Source organism: Brassica napus, chromosome C8 (genome assembly GCF_020379485.1).
Source record: "Brassica napus cultivar Da-Ae chromosome C8, Da-Ae, whole genome shotgun sequence".
NCBI lineage: Eukaryota > Viridiplantae > Streptophyta > Magnoliopsida > Brassicales > Brassicaceae > Brassica > Brassica napus.
In genome coordinates this window covers 20,000,257-20,021,673 of record NC_063451.1, presented here as the reverse complement: position 1 = coordinate 20,021,673, position 21,417 = coordinate 20,000,257, and the positions used below count along the sequence as shown (strand labels likewise).

The 21,417-nt window shown below is 30.5% G+C and overlaps 1 protein-coding gene across 1 annotated transcript; it reads right to left on the bottom strand.

Annotated features, from left to right (window-relative positions):
* Positions 1-17,345: 17,345 nt before the first annotated feature.
* LOC106412851 (protein ALP1-like) lies at positions 17,346-20,296 on the bottom strand (the record flags this gene model as incomplete). The annotated part of the gene is made up of 1 exon (XM_048766805.1): positions 17,346-20,296. A coding segment is annotated over one exon (1,110 nt), but the record flags the coding sequence as incomplete, so codon positions are not given.
* Between the last annotated feature and the right edge of the window lie 1,121 nt (positions 20,297-21,417).

Genomic DNA, 21,417 nt, shown 5'->3' with positions numbered 1-21,417 from the left:
GCGACATCTCCATATTGGCATACATCAATTTCGATTGATTTTCTTGAACATCTTCCTCCTCTTCTTCACATACTCTTTCTTCATAAGCTTTTAACCTCCCGATAATGTCTTCAAAGCTAGTAGTTTTAAGATCCAAAACCTGTTCTAGGGAAGCAACTATATGTATATATTTCTTTCGCGGTAGGGATGAGAGAAATTTTTTAACCAGCTTCGTTTCCTCGATGTTTTCTCTTAGTGCACTGGATTTAGATGCAATTTCAGATAGCTTTCCGACAAAATTATCAATTGTATCGTTATCTTTCATCTTTAGGCGATCGAATTCAGCCATTAGAGTTTGAAGTCTGGCTTCTTTGACTCTGTCTGCTCCCATATGTCTTGCTTTTATTGCTTCCCATACCTTCTTTGCATTGTCCAAATCTCCGACCTGAAGAATAAGAGCTTCGGGTATGGATTGAAAGATCAACGCAATGGCCATGTCATTCTTCTCGGTTTCATTAGTGTCGAGTTCAATCACTTCCCAAGCTTTGTGTACTTTGAGCAAGATCTTCATTCGGATGGACCAAACTGTGTAATTTGTTGTAGTAAGCATTGGACAACTAATCGAAGATGTTCCTCCTTCTTTTCCTTTTGTTATCGCACCAGCAGAACTTGTCGTCGTGATGTCTCCCATATCGAAGAGGCTCTGATACCAAATATTATCGCAGTGTGTTTAAGAACTCAAAGATTAATAAGAATTACTCTCTTATTAGCTTAAGAAAATCTCTCAAAACTTAAGCTCTCACAAGATCTCTATCAAACTCATAAGTTCATGCCACAACTCAGCATCTTCTTATATAGAGATATCAAAAACCCTAAAACACATAAATAGTATATTTCCTTTTCTCAATACTAATAGGATTAGTCTAACTTGGGCTTCAAGTTAACTTCAAGTTTATCTCTAACATACCTCACAATCCGTTCTTCTCCAGCCTTGTTATTAAGCATAAGTGAGTAACAAAGAATAGAAGGTAGTACTATGACACCAAAACCATTTGGCATAGTATTTAGATGAAAACAGTTGTTACAACAGTGAGTTAGGATTAGAACAGTCGTTAGACCACTAAAGAAGATTTAGCTCAAATAATCAATATTTTATACTAACAGTTTCCTGTGTAGAGAGATATGAAACAGGGAGCATTCATGTCAAACTCACCTGCATTAGAACCAGAATCTTGCAAATTCCAGTTTTATTAGACCTAACAGAGCTAGATGATTTCTTGGAGAACACAGGTACTCCATTCACTCGTCTCATCTATCTGGTTTACCTTCTCTGCAACTTCACCAACATATACAAACATTTAAAGTACACTCGTCTCATCTCCTGAGTCTGCACTTCTTCTAAATCAACCTATCTTGTAAATGTTCAAAATATCTCTTCCCACCACAAAGTACATTGGCATGCTTATATGCATACATCATGTGTTATCAGAGGCGCGTCCAAAACTAAAATCCACAAGAAAAATAAAATAACTAATATTTCTTTTATAATTCTTATCAAATGTCAAACGCTATATTATTTTTGAAAATTAAAGTGAAAATATATTTAACTAGAATTCTTTTAAAACCACCATTTTAAAAATCTATACTTTTAGAATATAATCATTCATGTTTTTTCTCTAATGAAAAAGTCATTTTTTTTTCAAAATGCCGTTAAATTTACAAAGAAAATTAAAATCTCATTATTGACATTTTAATATTTTGGTTTTAGGCCTATAGATAAATCTAAATGGATCAATGAATATTGGACCTATATATATTTATAAGATATGCTAACTTTAAATCTAATATAAATATTCTCGTTTAATAATTGGGCCTGCATATATTATGAAACCATATATAGACGAACATACATAATAAAATTAGAATATTTTTTTCTTAAATCTATGTATTAATATTTAAGATAGATCATTCAGATATTATCTATATTTTCAATACAAACCAAAACCAACTCTAAACCATATATCATATACATATTTGAATATAATCATGTTTTCGTTCATAGTATTATTTAACGATAAAATATGAATATCTACAAGAAAATTTAAAAATACTATTTACTGTATCATTTTGTACATAATATTAATATAAAAATTGTGATTGTTTAAGAATATCTTAAGAATTATCTTAAAATTAAATTTAAATCTAAAACAATAATACAAACTTATAATAGGTTATTAATATAAAAAATAAACTAATGCTAGGATGTAAACAAATTTTGTCCTTTCTATTATATTTTTTTTTATTTCTTTTTGATGAGATGATAAAAATTTCATCGAAGTCTAAAGAATCACATGTTTATGTAATATTAAAAAGTATATGAGTAATTTAATATAAAAATTTAAAATATTGTCCGATATTTTGGGTTTTTTATCAAATCAATGGTATCAAATAGCAGGTAATAGTGGATTTATGGGGTTTTACCGAATTTTATCAAATTATTTTCTTTAGATGACATAGTAAATTTTTCACCAAATTCAAAGGAATGGCAGCTTTATGTAATATTAAAAAGTATATCGGTAATTTAATTAAAAAAATTAGAAATATTATCAGACATTTTGGGTTTTTATGAGATCAACAGTATCAGATCGCAGGTTAATAGCGGGGTTTTGGAGGGTTTTATAAAACTTTAATTAACAAATTTTTTATTGGATTCAGAACCGGATTATATACAAGGTGTCGGGTCTATCTATACAACCACAAATCTGAATCGGATATGAAAACACTGTTTGAAACTCAAACATTATAATGTGAACAAAAAACTCAAGCATTATAACAAAACAATTTTTTAAATGATTTGTTTTATAATTAAAAGTTATAAATTCATGAAAACATATCAAAATGGTTCACAACAATAACCACGCTTTCAAAAATGGTAGTAGTTTCTAAATCAAATAGGATAAAAATAGTGTAAATTGATGGTTAGAGCTATGATAAATTTATGACAAGAAAAACTCATTTTTATTTTAAAATCAATAATTCATATCATTACATTTCAATAATGAGACTACATTGTTCTTCAATATAGAATATCTATACCATTAAATCACAAATATCATCTTGAAATATTTTTCGAACAAATATTGCATTTAAAAAAAAAACAAATAATAAAAACATAGAAACTCTATTGTCAAGATTTGAAACAAAAATAATGGTAGTTTTTAAATTAGTTTGGATCAATAAATGAAAAACTAATTTATGCTTTCTAATCACAGATCAAAATCTAGTTACTTATTAATAAAATAAACAACTGGTCTTTATTATAAAAATATAGTTGTGAGGTTCGATTGCTCATCAGACATTATTCGCAAAGCTGGTGAATGGTGTCATACATATAGAGTAGTCTTCTTGGGCAAGTCTCATTCTACCGGAACGTGGTCTCATGGTTTATCAAAGGCATCATTCTCATTTAGCAATGCTCGTTGTCGGCCAAGCTATTTTCTTCCTGGTTTGGTAGTTCTTTCATTTGTAAATTGTTTATATTGTCTGCTAGTGTTCTTAGTGTTGTTTTTTCTTTCCTCCTCCTGTTGTTTAATTTTTGGTCTTTATCCGCTTCAAATTTTCCCTGTAATTCTGTAAAAAAACGAAAATTGGATAAAATTTAACACTTACACCAAAAAACGTCAAAAGTTGAAGTTCTTTATATGTATCAAATGTAATTATACATATAAAGAAATTTTTTAATCATACACCTACCACTGCAGATTTTGTTTTAAACATTTAATCATATACCTACCACTGCAGATTTTTTTTTTAATTTTGTGAATCGTAAAGAGAAAGATGAAACTAAGAAAAAAATTGTTATTTTTAAAAATATTTTTTTAAAAATATATGAAAACTAATTTGTACTTAAACATTAAAAATAGAAATGGGTTGAAAATATCTTTTATAATATTAATAGAGATAGATAGAGATGTCATCAGCAGATTAATGAGTCAATTCTAAAATGCTACTTGTTAAATGTCTCTTAATTAACGTTTCCAAACTAAAACGTTTGAGCAAATACGTTAACTAAAAAAACAAGTAATATTCGTCCAAATTTACTGAACTAAATATAAATGATCGTCGACTCTGCGTTACAATACATTAGTACTTCTGTATATATAACTCATTCAACTATTACCAACAACATATCATGTTAGCTCAAACACTCTCTTATACCACAAAAATGGATATTCCAAAACGATACCTATCACTTTTTATATTGATTATCTTTGTAACTACAGATCTATCACATGCCGAAATAAAGGTAGAAATCTTGAACCATCTTGGTAGTACAGTGCAGTTTCATTGTAAATCAAAGGACATTGATCTTCGTGACCAGAGATTGCAACCCGGTGGGTCGTGGTCATTTCAGTTTCAGCGTAATATCTTCGGAAGGTCATTGTTTTTCTGTTCCTTTGATTTGCCAAATGGAAGGCGTTGGTTCGACATATATGAAGAGCCCCGAGATTTCGAAGGTTTTTGGATACATTATTTGTGGAGGATAAAACCATATGAACTTTGTAAGTATACCATTTACAAAGTCGGGTATAGTATGCGGAGGGATGGTTGTTTTAATTGGAATTAAAATTAGTTCTTTAAAAAACATAACAAGATGAAAGTAATTATATGTCTTTTCTATGGCTCACAAGCCTCGAATATAATATAAAATAAAAATACCAATATTTTTGTTACCTTAATTTTAAGTTGATAATTGTTGATATGTTTTAAATCATTCGGTACAAGAGATAGCCAGGATCTCGCAAGTGTATGATGCTTTTTATATAGACTGCGACTTTCAGTTCAGTTACCATTATTAAATCTAAACGTGCAATTCAGTATTTTTGGAGTTTTAACTCAAAATAATCCCTAATATATGTAGTGTTTGTGCAACTTATTGTATTCAAGAATTACCTTTAACCTAATTAACAAAAGAGAAAATTAGAAAAATGAGACACTTTCATCTTAGATTTGTTCCAATAAGACTTGTAGATGATTATTTAGGTAAATAAGATTTATATTCTCTTTAATACCATTATACCCTTATAATTAACCAAATTAACCTTAATTAAAATTTAAATTAATTCGTAATTGATTTAAATTTTAATTAAAAAAAAGTAAAAACCACAAAAAGATTAAAAACTTGTTTACCCTAATATTTTTTCACTTCTCTTCTTCTCCACCGTGTACCTTCAAGCCTTCAACCCTTTCAATGTCAATTTAGGGTAAGCGGAGAATCCTTATTTTTTTCATCGTAAATCATCAATTTTTTTGTCTCTAATCTCGTTTTTATCTTTCTTCTCTTTGTTCTCAGATACAATTCAGCGAATTGGGGATTTGTTCTTTGGTTTGTCAGACGGTCCTCTTCTCTCTCTACGGTTTCGTCGGACGGTATTCTTCTCTCACTACAGGTTTCGTCGGACGGTCCCTTCACAGTTTGATGTAAGATCTGGTCTAAACCACATTGCAGATCAGGCCTGACATCGAAAGGATCGAGAAATGGGTGTTACGCATTGCTTTTGATGATGAGAAGAATCCTTATCTACCGAAGGTTTTCTAACAGAGCCATCTTTGGAAAATTCTTCCCTAAGGTTCTACTTCATTCTTTGCCTGAACTGTCTTTGATCTTTGCTCTGATATGTACATATAATGAGCAGAGCGCTGCTAGAGCTACTGTGCCAGGAGGTCCAAGTGTACCATGTAGTACAGCGAAGGCTGTGGAATGGGACGCTGCTTGGTCACAGAACCTTGACCTGTCGGGTCGTGCGGCTCTTGGAGTTCATGTTGCAGCTTATGAGGAAGATAAAGCCGAAGGTACCCGTCCTAAGAAGCTACAGGCAGAGAAAACTGCAGAAGGCATTGTTTGAGGATTAAACAAGGTTTATAACGAATGTTTGCATCGCACATTTCTCTTATTTTCTCAAAAGACAATACTTTATCATCTTCCGTAGGGTCAATAAGTGCCAATAAGTTGTCTCTTTAACTGAATTGTGTTAGGAGTTTCTGAGGATGTACCTAAGTTTCTGGTGATTTTCTATTTGTTTTCCTGAATATGAATCTTTCTTCTGTTACAAAGTTTCAACTTTTTTTTTTCTGTATGATGTATCGTTCAACTGTGTTCAGTTTATATTTGTTTCATTTCAGTTTTGACTTTTGAGAAATTAAGTTTTGGGAATTCATACACCTTTGAATTGTTCAAACTAGATTTTGGTTCATTTCTTCTCTATGTTCTTTAATTGGGTTTAAAAGGTCTATAAGCTAAATATATCATACAACAAACAATTAGACTTTGTGGCCCAATGGATAAGGCACTGGTCTACGATATATCACACAACCAGAGATTATGGGATCGATCCCCAGCAGAGTCTCTTTTGTTTTTGTTTTTTAACGCTATCAGCCTCAACAACACGGCTCCTTGTTCAAATTGTTCCTTTTGATTTACACCAGTACGAAGAGGAAAAGATCGGAGAAAGATCGTGGGAGTAGGAGAAAAACGTGGGAGAAAATATTCTAAGAGAGATTTAGGGTAGATTTAGTTTAGATTTAGGAAACATCTTTAACCGAATATGGAAGTTTCCATATTTTTCGGATTTGTCTAGAATATGTATCCTACCTTACGCAGAACATAGTAGAGTAGATGAGAAACATATTCTTCCTTAAGCGTCACATAAGGTAAAAGGCAGAACATATTATGACAAATAATATATATAAGGTATATCATTGCATTGTAGCTATATGTCGTTATCAAGCTGTAGGTAGATTGAAGACAATTTTCTTGATTATAACGTAACAGATTATAGTTTCGTTAGAATATATAAGAAATGTTAGTTTACGCTATATACCCTGGATATATCTATGTATAAAACTTAGTATTCGATTTCTAGATTAAGTAGATTACTAGAATGTGTTTTCTAACTGTAGCTAGAAAATAAAATAAAATATGATTCAACTTAAAAAAAAAAAAATTAAGCATATATATTGTCATACTTATGTTTCCAATAGTCTTAATATTTTTTTACATTTTTAAAATTCAGTTTACTATTTTTCCCATAAAAGAAGGGTAAAACATATCTAGAATTGCCAAAAATATCAGAAGTCCTAAAAGGACAAATAAAAGTTGAGAGTGTCCCATTTTTCCAATTTTCCCTTAACAAAATCTCTTATTTTTTCCATAGATTGGTAAACCAAATTAAATATTTTTGTTGTTTAATTTTGTTTATTCATCTTTCCCGTTTATTTTTTAGCTTCTGTTTTAACAATAACTAGGTGATAACCCAAGCTCTGCGTGAAGTGATCATTCCACTAAATTTATTATCTTCTAAAAATACAAAAGAATGATTGGTGAAATTTTTTAATCACAATGTAATATCACATTTTAGTAATTTACAGAACCATACACAATAACGATTCAATTATTATTATTTTTAAAAAAGTTTGGTATCGAAGCTTAATGGACCTGAAACCATAAAATATCATTACGAAAAGGATAGGTAAAGCCCTTTAAAAAAAATGAAAAAAAATCAGGTTTACTTTGTATTCCCATCAGTATAATCGATACTACTGGACTTGACGTATTAGAAGTATATTCTTAACTAAATATATTATCAGACGTAATGGACACGAATTAATAACTAGAAAATGTTGAAATTACAACAATTTAGAAAGATAGAAAGTCGCTTATATAGTTTTAATACCATATATATTTAACATTGAATCATTACACTATATATTACTTCTTCCCAAAAACATTGGTATATATTAGACTTAATCTTGGGTTCACCCTCTAAGATAAACTTCTAAGTTCACCAACCAATATGATTGTGTTATTTCATATTCGATATCTTTTAAAAAGAAAAACAAAATATTGTCAAGTTATATTATGTTTTTAAAATAAAAAGATAAAAGAATAAATAAAAATTAGTAGTAGTTATAAAAAAAAATTAAAACTTTTTTTAATGTCGTCAACAAAACACTAAATCCTAAATCATAATGCCTAATCCCTAAACCCTTGGATCAGAAGCCATTGAATAAATCCTAAACTTTAAATCAAAAACACTAAACACTAAAACACTCAAGGATTTAAGATTTATGATTTAAAGTTTAGGATTTAGGATTTAGGTTTTAATGTTTTACTGTTTAGTGTTTTTGATTTAGAGTTTATGATTTTTTCAAGGGTTTAGGGTTTAAGGTTTACCCAAAGGTTCAGGGTTTAGTGTTTAGTTGACGACGTTAAAATTTTTTTTTTTTGAATTTGTTTTTTGTAACTACTATTATTTTTTTCTTTTTATTTTAAAAACATAATATAACTTGACAATATTTTGGTTTTTTTAAAGATATGAAATATGAAATAACGAAATCCTATTGGTTAGTGAACCTAGATTTTCACCCATAACTCTATATACTACTTTATTTCATTTATTATACTTTTGAAACTTTCCAAATTATTAAAATTTGAAATAATAAGCATATGACAAGGTTAGGGAAATATTTACAATGAAATGGTATTAAGAAAATTCAGATTAATCTAAATATATATGATATTTCCTTTTAGATATATTATTCACAAATGTAGTAAACCAAACCAAATCTCAAACCAATGTTAAATTTAATTTGCGATTCAATCAATGCAATATAGGCCGTCTCTAATAAATATATTCAACCATTGATATGATCTTCAATTTTATGCAAAATTGACCTTTTATGTCTCCAGCATTGATAGATAATAAATCTTGTGGATTATATATGCTTTTTAGTATAATGTACTTTATATCTTCTCACACAAACATGTGCATATTTACTCTTACGTGTGCTATCGTGAGTTTGATTTTGTTACCGCATCCATTGTATAATCTATATTGTTCTATTTATATAAGCTCATGTTCAAGCTTATGGCTTTGGTGGCAGAGACTAAATGCACTCACGTGAATAAGTAGAAGGATGAGCATTTTAAGTAGGGGTTATTGGTTGTTGTATTTTAATTGATTTGAAAATCCGAATTAAATCTAGTGTTATTGGTTCTATGATTTTAAAATCTGTATTAAAATAATGTGTTATTGGTTTAATGATTCATAAATTCTATATCAAATCAAGTGTTATTCAATCGTACGGATTTAATAATATATTTGATTTTATAATAGATTTGAATGAATTTGTTTGGATTTTTTAGTTAAAAATACAAAGACTCAAATCCAAGGGAAAACCTCCGGATTTACATATTTTACTTAGATTTATAAATACTATATGGAATAGGTGATAACCCGCGCTATGCGCGGAGTGAGTAGATTTAAATAGATTATTACTTTGAATTTATAGACATTATAAAAGTAAAGTGATAGAAAGAAATACTACATGTTATAAAATAAGTGTTTAAACGAAATTGAGTATGTGAATATAAATTAAGCTTCGGTTTTATTTTAAACATATGTATTAGTTTTGTTTAATTGAAGTATAGTTCATGGAAGTGAATCAATAAGAGTAAGCAAAATACTAATATAAAATAAATTATAAAGTAAAGATAAAACAAAACATAGGCAATAGAATATTTGTTTTCATAGAATAAATTATAAATATAAGATAAAACGCAACATAAGCAATAGAGTAATAAAATATATAAGAAACAAAATATAAGAAAACAAAATTAAAATAAAAATTAAGAAAAAACAACTATCGTGAATATTGTCTTCAGAACTCTTCGTTTGCAATCCTGTTATGCGAAATAAAAATATATATCACCATGCGAAATTAAACACATTATTTTACAAAATCTGTGAACGAAATGTATTATCTCATTCTGAAAGCATCGATTTCTGGAAAATCATTGGGCTCAAAGAAAATTTGAGAAAAACCATCAGTGTATGCAAGGCGCCTAGGTTTAGGGTATATTCGATATCATAAATCGCCATTATGATATTTCGTAATGCTAAGTTAATACTGAATATATTAGTTACCTTGTTATTAAGGCGTGCGATTTTTTTGCCATATTATAGGAAACAAACTGAGGATATATGGTCAATCATATTAAATTTGAAAATCAATCAGTGACGATTACATATGCATTTGAAATTTGACCTGAAGTAAATTTAGTTTCGAGCGGAAATATAGTTTCTATATGAAATGTGATTCGGTTAAAATCAGAGCACTCATTTACTTAAACTCTGATATGTGATTCGATTTGAATTATCAATGCCATTACCAAAATCGTCCGTTATTAATGAGTACACATATAACCAAATTAGTGTTAACCAAATTAGTGTCATCTTCAAATATTATACATTCCTAATTTGGAATAGTAAATACGTGATTGACAATTCATATTTGATCTTTTGAAATTAATTTAATCGAATCGCTGCAACTAATTAACGTAGGAATATAAATAAGGTAGTTTATATATCAACTTTACTGCAGATTTTAACAATTAAAAAATATAAATAAGGTAGTCAATATATCATTTCTGCGCCATGCACGTCTACAATTAATACATAGTGGATGTTGCAAATAAATGGATCGTTTGATGATATCAAGACATAACATCTTATAATATAATGTTATAGACCGGTTTTGAATAAACTGTTTTCATATATTTTATAAAGATATAGACCGGTTTTGAATAAACCGTTTTGATATATTTTTATATCGATTATACCATTTTATTTATCTTTTATAAACCGGTTTATAAAGATCCATTTATTATAGAAAGACATCGTTTTGAAAATAAAACACTACTATTTACAATCGTTTTCGGTTATACCATTTTATAAACCGGTTTATACGTGTGTAGTGTATAGGTACAAACTACCGGATCCCCTTAATTATCTCCCGTATAAACGCACGTAACCAATTAACATGACTAAAACACTATGTTAAGATATAATTCATGTGTAATGGCAAAGAATGTAATAAGTCTAGTAAAGAGAGGGTTTTTATTTAAAGAGGCTGAGAAGGAATGTGGTGTTGCCACGTAGGAAATGTCATTCTTGTTAATAATACATGAACATAAGGTTAGTTTCTAAAAGTGCTTCTACTTTAATATTAAAAGGATTTCTAAATCAATCAAAATATATAAACCAATAATGTAAAATTTACAGGTCGGTTTATTTAATCTTGATTGAACCGGATTGCACACAATTGAGAATTGATAACAGCAAAAATGGTAAGTGGTCTTATATTAAATGGGTGCATCCAATAAAAATGATAGCTGGTGGCTCTTCATTATAGCATTTATGTGATTTCTTGTAGGTCCATTTTAATAGGGGTTGCGAGGAGAGCTGTGATATTGACACCTCAGCACTAAAACTTAAGTCACAACTTAAAAATATTTATTTTTTAATATATACTAGGATAAGACATGCGCCTTGCGCAGGGTGAGTTTATTTCTATATATTATCGATAATTTTTTTTTTTATATTTGATCATTTTATATATATATATACAATATTTTTTGTTGTTATTATATAAATTCTTTCCGATGAATCAGATAAATTTTTATTAAAAATGATGGAACAAAACTATAATTGATACATCACTGGTTGACCGGATTGAACATTAAACAAATTATGACATAAAAACCTTATTTTTTCCATCGAACACATTCTTGAAAAAAGTGAACAGTGTTGTTTTCACAGTTGAATTATTTTGAATTTTATCTTCCATATGGTTTTGAAAGCTTTCAAATAAATCATCGAATTGATACATGTCATTTTAATGTTTTTAGTCGTATACTTAAGGAAAACTTACATTTTTGTAATTTAAAGTCGTTTTAAAAAAATCAAAATATAACATATAAGAAAAAATCTAACATATAAGAAAAATAAAACATATAAGAAAAATATAACATATAAGATTTCATCATTTTTGTATTTTAAAGTAGTTTTAAAAAAAATATATAACATATAAGGATTCCTCATTTTTGTAATTTAATGTCATTTTAAAAAATTCCAAATATAACATATAAAAAAAAATCTAATTTTTTTATTATATGGTTAATGTGATTGTTTATTTTTTTTAATAATATAAAATTAAACAAAATGAAGAAATATGCAAAAATTGTTATCAAATCTTTATTATTCATAATCATTAATTGCATATATATGTAAATCATATTAGATAATTTCGTAGCTTTTATTTAGGAAAACAATACACACTTCTTATATTCTAGGTTAATATAATGTTCTCTAGTGGACATTAAACAAATTATGACATAAAAACCTTATTTTTTCTCTCGAACACATTCTTGAAAAAGTGAACAGTATTGTTTTCACAGTTGAATTATTTTGACTTTTATATTACATATGGTTTTGAAAGCTTTCAAATCAACGATCGAACAGATACATGTCATTTTAATGTTTTTAGTCGTATACTTAAGGAAAACTTACATTTTTGTAATTTAAAGTCGTTTTAAAAAATTCAAAATATAAGAAAAATATAACATATAAGGTGTCCTCATTTTTGTATTTTAAAGTCGTTTAAAAAAAATATATAACATATAAAGTTTCCTCATTTTTGTAATTTAATGTCATTTTAAAAAATTCCAAATATAACATATAAGAAAAAAAATCTATTTTTTATTATATGGTTAATGTGATTATTTATTTTTTTTAAAATATAAAATTAAACAAAATGAAGAATGATGCAAAAATTGTTATCAAATCTTTATTATTCATAATCATTAATTGTCATATATATGTAAATCATATTAGGTAATTTTGTAGCTTTTATTCAGGGAAAAAACACACACTTCTTATATTTTAGGTTAATATAATGTTCTCTAGTAGACATTAAACAAATTATGACATAAAAACCTTATTTTTCCCTCGAACACATTCTTGAAAAGTGAACAGTATTGTTTTCACAGTTGAATTATTTTGACTTTTATCTTACATATGATTTTGAAAGCTTTCAAATCAACTATGGAACTGATACATGTCATTTTAATGTTTTTAGTCGTATACTTAAGGAAAACTTACATTTTTGTAATTTAAAGTCGTTTTAAAAAATTCAAAATATAACATATAAGAAAAAATCTAAAATACAAGAAAAATATAACATATAAGGTGTCCTCATTTTTTGTATTTTAAAGTCATTTTAAAAAAAAAATAACATATAAGGTTTCCTCATTTTTTTAATTTAAAGTCATTTTAAAAAATTCAAAATATAACATTATTATATGGTTATTGTGATTGTTTATTTTTTTAATAATATAAAATTAAACAAAAAAGAAGAAAGATGCAAAAATTGTTATCAAATCTTTATTATTCATAATCATTAATTGTCATATATGTAAATCATATTAGGTAATTTTGTAGCTTTTATTTAAGGAAAAAATACACACTTTTTATATTTTAGGTTAATAAAATGTTCTCCAGTGGACGTTAAACAAATTATGACATAAAAACCTTATTTTTTTCTTCGAACACATTCTTGAAAAAAATGAACAGTATTGTTTGCACAGTTAAATTATTTTGACTTTTATCTTCCATATGGTTTTGAAAGCTTTCAAATCAACCATCGAATTGATACATGTCATCTTAATGTTTTTAGTCGTATACTTAAGGAAAACTTACATTTTTGTAATTTAAAGTCGTTTTAAAAAAATTCAAAATATAACTTATAAGAAAATTCTAACATATAAGAAAAATATAACATATAAGGTGTCTTCATTTTTGTATTTTAAAGTCGTTTTAAAAAAAATATAACATATAAGGTTTGCTCATTTTTGTAATTTAAAGTCATTTTAAAAAATTCAAAATATAACATATAACAAAAAATCTAATTTTTTTATTATATGGTTAATGTGATTGTTTAATTTTTTTTAGTAATATAAATTTAAACAAAAATGAAGAAGTATGCAAAAATTGTTATCAAATTTTTATTATTCATAATCATTAATTGTCATATATATGTAAATCATATTAGGTAATTCCGTAGCTTTTATTTAAGGAAATAATACACACTTCTTATATTTAGGTTAATATAATGTTCTCTAATGTTATATAATTATGGAATAATGTGACACCATTAGATTAAACTATACTTTATATTACATGCTCTAAAATTCTTTGAAATGGAATTTAGAAGACATTTAGAGTGCCACCTAGGATTTGAGATTTTTTTTAATTAATACAAAATTAAGGTTATAATTTTTTTAATGCTTCTCAATTAATATATAGAAGATAGGAGATCATCATTTTCAACATTTCATTATACTACCAAAATAATAAATGCACCCGAAATATATTAGAATTAAACTGAAACAAAGAGACAACACTAACGGTACGAGTAAATAATATGGTTATATAATATATATATACATATACATTACATACACAAAGTCCCCCTTCCGTGAGGGCCCTACTCAGAATGGTCAACACCTTCTGAGTGTCAGACGAAATTGCCGTTTCACGGAATTCCTTAACAAGTGCAAACTTTTTGTGTGTGTAGATTTGGCTTCGATCATATATATTAATGACTAGACATTGATATTTCGCTGCCCCACTGTTACTGCTTACGAACTTGTGTCACTGGTTACAGAGACTGAGATAAGAGAAGCTTTAGATTCCCTTCCTAATGATAAATTTCGGGTCCGAATGTGTAAACTAAAGAGTTTTGTGAGGCGGCTTTGTCTCTTGTTGTTGAGATTCCGAAGGTCATGTAGTGATTTGATATACCATGGATTTTACCCACTTTTAGCCATAATATATAAGTGTTTTCAAATACATTATAGTTGTTTTGAAGTCTTTCTAGCATGTTTTCAGGCTTTGGATTGATTTGGAGGAAATTGGTGATTTTGGTGCATTTTGGAGATAAAATGATAAAGACCCGAAGTTGACCATCGACCACGACTATCGATCGATGGGCGAAGGCAACAATCGATCGATACACACTATGTGGTATCGATCGACGGTGAAGCGCGCATAAACCAGATTGGGTTTCAGCCGACTTAAAGCCCAAGTCCCACAAGAATTACCAGATTACCCCTGACGAGTTTTAGCCTAATATTTATATGCTCTTCCATTGTTCTAGGCAACACATGCTTCATATTTTCTACTTTTCATACAACAAAATACTTAGTCTTAGATTTGGAGAGAAGATCCAAGAACTCTTTCAGAGCTTTGTGATTGGAACTCCAGTTTCTTTACTCTATCTTATTTATGTAATCTATTTATTTTATTGTTATGAATTGCTTAGCCATGCCTGAGTAGTTCATCTTGTTAGATTTATGGTTCAGATAATCATGAGGGATTAGCCCAAAATATAAAATTTACTAAGTGTCAGGATATTAATCAACTAGACTGTTCTTAATGCATGTGTTCTAGAATAGCTAACTAGAACATTGTCTTTAGATATTAGGGCGCATTCGGAAGATTGGTTCTTTGTCTGAAATAGTTTAGGTTGTGCTAGGATTGCTAGAAACAAGCGGAAGCTGATTTAGTTAACCTAGTGAACACATTCAAACCCGTTCTTAACGCTCCCTGGAAGGTATGTTGATCTACAACTCTCTAGTTGTATCGATCGACGGGCTGAAAGGTATATCGATCGACACCCCGTTGTTGGAATCGATCGACACTTTCTCAGAACCAACAAGCGACAGCTGAGGTCCTAGATCCGGCGATAGATAGCCTAAATATACGGAAGTTGATCGGCTATTCTAATTGTTTGAGTTCTATAATATCCATATATACTTAGTCTATATATCTATAATCGTGATTGACTGAATAGAAACCCTAAGTCTAACGTCTCCCATATCAATCTTAAAACCCAATCAATCAACTGAACAATTGCTTGTTCACCACTGCTTATTTACTGCTTTAAACCATTCAATCTAGCTTAACTATATAAATAGATAGATCTAGTGTGTGCCTTAGCTCCCTGTGAATCCCATCCCTAGAATACTAAAATTGAACCTCTTATTGAGAGAGTACAAGTCACTTATAGGATAATTTGCGTGATATCATGATTGCAGGGTCAATAAACAATAATTTTGAGCCTTCAGAAAATTAACGCACCGCTCGTTAGACGGGATGGGGTCCACGGGCCGAGTGAGCGGGCGTTGGTGGCCCATTAGCGGTGGGCGGTCGGGTGTTACAAATGGTATCAGAGCCATGTTAGCCATCTCGGTTCTGGCCTGAGAGGCGTCTTGAGACCTGTCATGGGGCACAACGAGGACGTTGTGTTCTTTTGAGATGTTGTGAATTGTAACATCCCGAGTTGTGATATATGGAAATGCTTAATAAAATTGATTTTGATACCTATATCACCAAAGTGCGCTTACCTTTTCCGGCACACATCCATTTAGAACTCCAGAGTTAAGCGTGCTTGAGCTAGAGTAGTGGAAGGATTGGTGACCTATTGAGAAGTGATTCACGATAGCGTGCGAGTGAGGCCAAAGCACGGAGAAAGGTCATGTGGTGATTGCATGATCAGTAAACAATGATTTTGAGCCTTCGAAAAATAAACGCACCGTTCGTCAGACGGGATGGGGCCCATGGACCAGGTGAGCGGACATGGATGACCCATTAGCCGTGGGCGATTAGGACGTTACAGGCAGTAGTTTAAAGGATTTCTTCACAAGTGCTAAAGGATTAAAAAGGGATGCTCCCTCTCGCCTCATCTATACGTAATTCTCAACAATGTTCTGTCCAAGCTTATTAATCAAGCAGCTCAGCCTGGTGAATTTTTTATCATCCGCTTTGTAAAGTAGTAGAGCTCACTCATGTCAGTTATGTGGACGACATTCTTGTGTTGATATTTGACGGTTCCCCTAGGTCCCTACATGGTGTGATGAAGGCAATGGACTATTTTTCTTTGATATATGGCTTAGATATCAATGCTTCAAAGTCCACTCTGTTCCGGCTGGTAGAGGTATCACCCCATTGACTGATGCTGCTGCTGGACTAGGGGTTAGTTCGAGTACCTTGCCTAAAAGTTACTTAGGTCTCCCTCGTACAACTAAGTCTCTTACCAAAATGGATTATGTGCCTCTAATTGATAAGATCTGCAAGAGAATGTTCTGCTGATCACAAAAGTCCTTATGCGTTGCCGGAGATTCCAATTGATAAAGTCAGTCATTTCTAGCACAGTGGACTTCTGGAGTTTTTCTTTCATATTTCCTGTTAGCTGGCTTAAGGAAACATAAAGTCTTTGAAGCGCATTTCTATAGTCTGATTTCCCTAACCAAATACGTAAAGTCAAAATTGCATGGAAAGATGTATGTCTGCCAAAACCAGAAGGTGGTTTACGCCTTTGAAAGCTAAAAATTCTAAGTATTTGCAATACATTTAATATGGCATATTCTTTCACTTAAGGGTTCACTTTGGGTTAATTTGATCCAACATTATTTATCGCAGAATGAATCTTTTTGGGATGTAAAATAGGATAACAAAGGGTCTTGGATATGGAGACAGCTTTGAAGCTAAGAAGGTTAGCATTCCAATTTATTCAGTATGACGACTTCAAGAATGGAGAAACAACTTTCTTCTGGACATATAATTTGTCAGGTTTGGGGAAATTAATTGATGTCTCTGGTTCGATTGGCACTCGCTATCTTGGAGTGTAGAGAAACACAAAAGTTTGCGAGGCTGCGAATGATGAGGAATAGCGTATTAGTAGCCACTATCATCACAGGTTTCATGAACGTATTGATCATATCCATAGTTTGCCTTATCCTAAGCCATATCTAGGTGACAATGAGGTACAAGCGTTATATTCAGGGGATGATTATTGAAATGAGTTATTGGCCTCAAGAACATGGGATCAAATTCAAAAGAGAAAGGAGGATGTAAGCTGGAGAAATGTTATCTTGTTTAGTCAGGGAGTACCTCGGTTTTCCTTTATCTCTTGGCTTTCTGATAAGAACAAGTTATCTACATGGGAAATAATGAGATGTTGGGGGTTTGTCAACAACACTGTATAATGTGTGGGAAAAAGGATGAGACAAGGGATCAAATCTTTTTGCATGTTCACGGTATGGCTGGGAGTTACTTCAAATTACTGGGTGTGACTGTTAATCCGGACTGGACTGACACTCTAAATGCGCTTCAACATATGCGACTCACTCAGGTCAACTCAATCTTGGTACAGATGATTTTTGAGACAACCATCTACCACCTCTAGCCGGAGCCAATTGGTCGACAAATGACAAGGATTGGAGCACTCAAGATCAGCTCATGAGGACGATAGACAAAGCAATTCAAAATCAAACTGTATCACTTAAATACAGATTTTCAGACATATTGGCAGGGATGCTTCAGGATGGTTTGAGGTCTCTCCATTCTGAACTTGATAAAAAGTTTTTTTTCCCCTCATTCTTATAGCATTCTTTTGTATACATGAACTATTCAAAGTGATCAACATATTTGATATTTGATCCAAAAAATAACTAGATTTAAATTATTTACATATTATTATCAAATGTGTTTTTTTTTTTTTTGAAAATTACTATCAGATGGTATTTCCACTATTAGAAATCTTGGCTATAGCTACGAAATAATCACAAAAATCGTGGTTCTTTTTAAATAGTCACTACAAAGTCAAAAAATGTAAAACACGATTATTCGTAACTAAATAAATCACGATGTTGTCATAAAGCAAAACATGGCTATAAATGGTCATTATTTTACCACACATATTTTGTGACAAAGGCTCCGAATGGTAACAGCGGGTTGGGCGGTGCGGGACAAGCGGATTGATTAGTGCGGTGCGGTTTAAGAGCGGTTTGTGTTAGAAAAACGCATACTGCGGGACAAATGCGGTTCATCTAATAAAAGCGGTTTAAGAAATATGTGAATGGTGACCAAAATAATAAAAAGTGCGGGACAAATGTTTGAATGGTGTTTAACTGCGGTTTGTATAAGAGAAACTTAATAAAATTAATTAAATTTGTTATTTAAAATAGAAAACGTAAAAGTTTATATCAAAATGCTTGAATGGTGTTTATAAACTAAATAGTACTGAATATATAAAATAAAATTCTATTTGACAATAAAGTATTTTACATTTTTTATAAAGTACAAATAAATTACAATAAGAAAATAAGTTTATTTTATTGATTTTCCCATAGCATATTTGCAATATTATCTCTTATTTGCGCCATATGTCCTCCATCTGTCACTTCAATTGTTTCCACATCATCTAAATCGGTATGAAAATCAGTCTCTGCTTGTGTATTGAATCCTCATGTTTCTGCCATAACTTCAGCAAAATCTGTATCTGAAAAGTTTGAAATTTTTATAAAATTTTGCAATCCCATTGTAGCCATGACCACTCTCTGCTGTATGTTGATACTATATCTTGGAAAATCACAAAGAATCCTCCATTTTTTCTTCCAAACTCCAAAATTTCTCTCGATAACTGAACGTAGAGACGCATGATATCGATTAAATAATTCTTCTTTATTCCGTGGAGCAGGACCATAGTTGAACTGTGACATATGATATCTGACAACGTTGTTTCGTGATGACTTATATGGAGCCAAAAATCCTTGCCTATTTGGATAACCCGAGTCAACGACATAATACTTTTCCATTGGAGGCAAAGGAAATTCAGGATCGCTTTCTTGTGCCATTGTGAGAACGGCTGTATCATGACAAGATCCCGGTGCCCCATTCCATATATATGTGAATAGCATATTCAGATCACAAAGTGCCATAATAATCAACGATGCATTATCGTGTCGATTCCAGTACATTCCTTGTAATTCTGGTGGTACTTTTACGCAAACATGAGTCCCATCCATAGCTCCAACAAATCCACTAAAAAATGGATAATATTTTGGATGTACTTGAAGTCTTTCAGGAATTCGGTATAGTTCTTGTCGTGTTGGAGTTCTGATATAATCGCATGCAAGTAATTCTGTCGCTTTAAGAACTTCTTTAAATTTTCTTTTCACAGTCTCTTGATTTCGTCCAAATCTCAACCCAACATCTCTTTGAACTTCATTGTGCCCGCATATACGCAAAAATATAGCCACACTTTCTTCAATGCTTACATTTGAAGTTGGTTTCAGACCATAATTCGTTTGTAGCATGTTACATAGTGTTCGGAAACATGGTAGTGACATTCGTAGGAGTTGAAGACAAGCAGCAGCATCTTCTTGAAGTCGAGACCACATATTTCTCCACCCTAAACCTCCGTCTGTCCGAGCAGGTGCTCTATGAAAATATCGATCATAATAACTCAAAGTTGGTTGAATTATTAACTCCTCAAATTGCTCATTTTCTAAATTCCACAACTCAATTCTCTCTTCGTAAGATAGTGTCTGGATGTTTTGTGAACGCAACTGACAGATTCAAAATGTCTGCAAATTAATAAACATAAAATTAAATTTTATTAGATATATAAAAATAGTAATAATGCATTAACACACCAAAATAATATATAAATATTTTAGAACATTAGAATATGACAATCCATTAACACACGAAAGTAATATAAAAGTATTTTAAAACACATGAAAACCTATAACACACAATAAAAATAATAACATTATATCATAATATATAAACATGACAATCAGATTGCCACTCTTCATCTCCTGAACCACTTTGATTCTCTTCATTAGGTTCTTCTGTAGTTCTCCAAATATTGAATAGTCCTCCACGTCTCGGTCTTTGTGATGTGTTTCCTGGTTCAAAATAATTAGTGAAACCGATACTAGTTGATGGTGATTGGTGGACCTTTGGTGAAGAATCTATACTTGCACCTTCCGAATAATTTCGTTGAGTATTCAGTGGACTTCCACCTTGATTTCCAACTGTAAATCCGTAGTGAACTTTTGTTGGTGTTGTTCCAGAAGAGTTGGTTTGCTGAACATTTGATGGTTGCTGACCATGATGAAAATTTTGTGGAATGTTCCATTGTTGAGGATATGGTGGCGTACTCCATTGTTGAGCATTTGGAGGTGTGTTCCAACTTGGACCATTTGGAGGTACATCCCATGGTTGAGCGTTTGGTGATGTCCCCCAATATTGAACATTTGGTGGTGAAATACGATAGGACTAAAATCGTGGCAAATTCACAAAATATCTTTTTGCTGCGAACTAGTCAAAAATTGTTTCGTGACTTTTTATAAAATAGCCACAAAAGTGCAATGATTGTTTCGTGGATATTTGAAGTTCTAAATCCTAAAACACACAAACTTTAAAATTATAATTTTTCATACTCTAAACATCAAATCTTGAACCTAAAATAAAAAATTATTTATCAAATTTTATTATAAACTCAAATTTAAACCCTAAATACTATATTACAAACCCTTAACCCTAAACCTAAACCATATATCCCAAATCATATTTAAACACCCAAACTAATATTTTTCAAAATTAAACACCAAATATTAAACATAAACTCCATCCAAATATGATATTTTAAAACATTAATCTTAAATCTTACCTTAAATCCAAATTT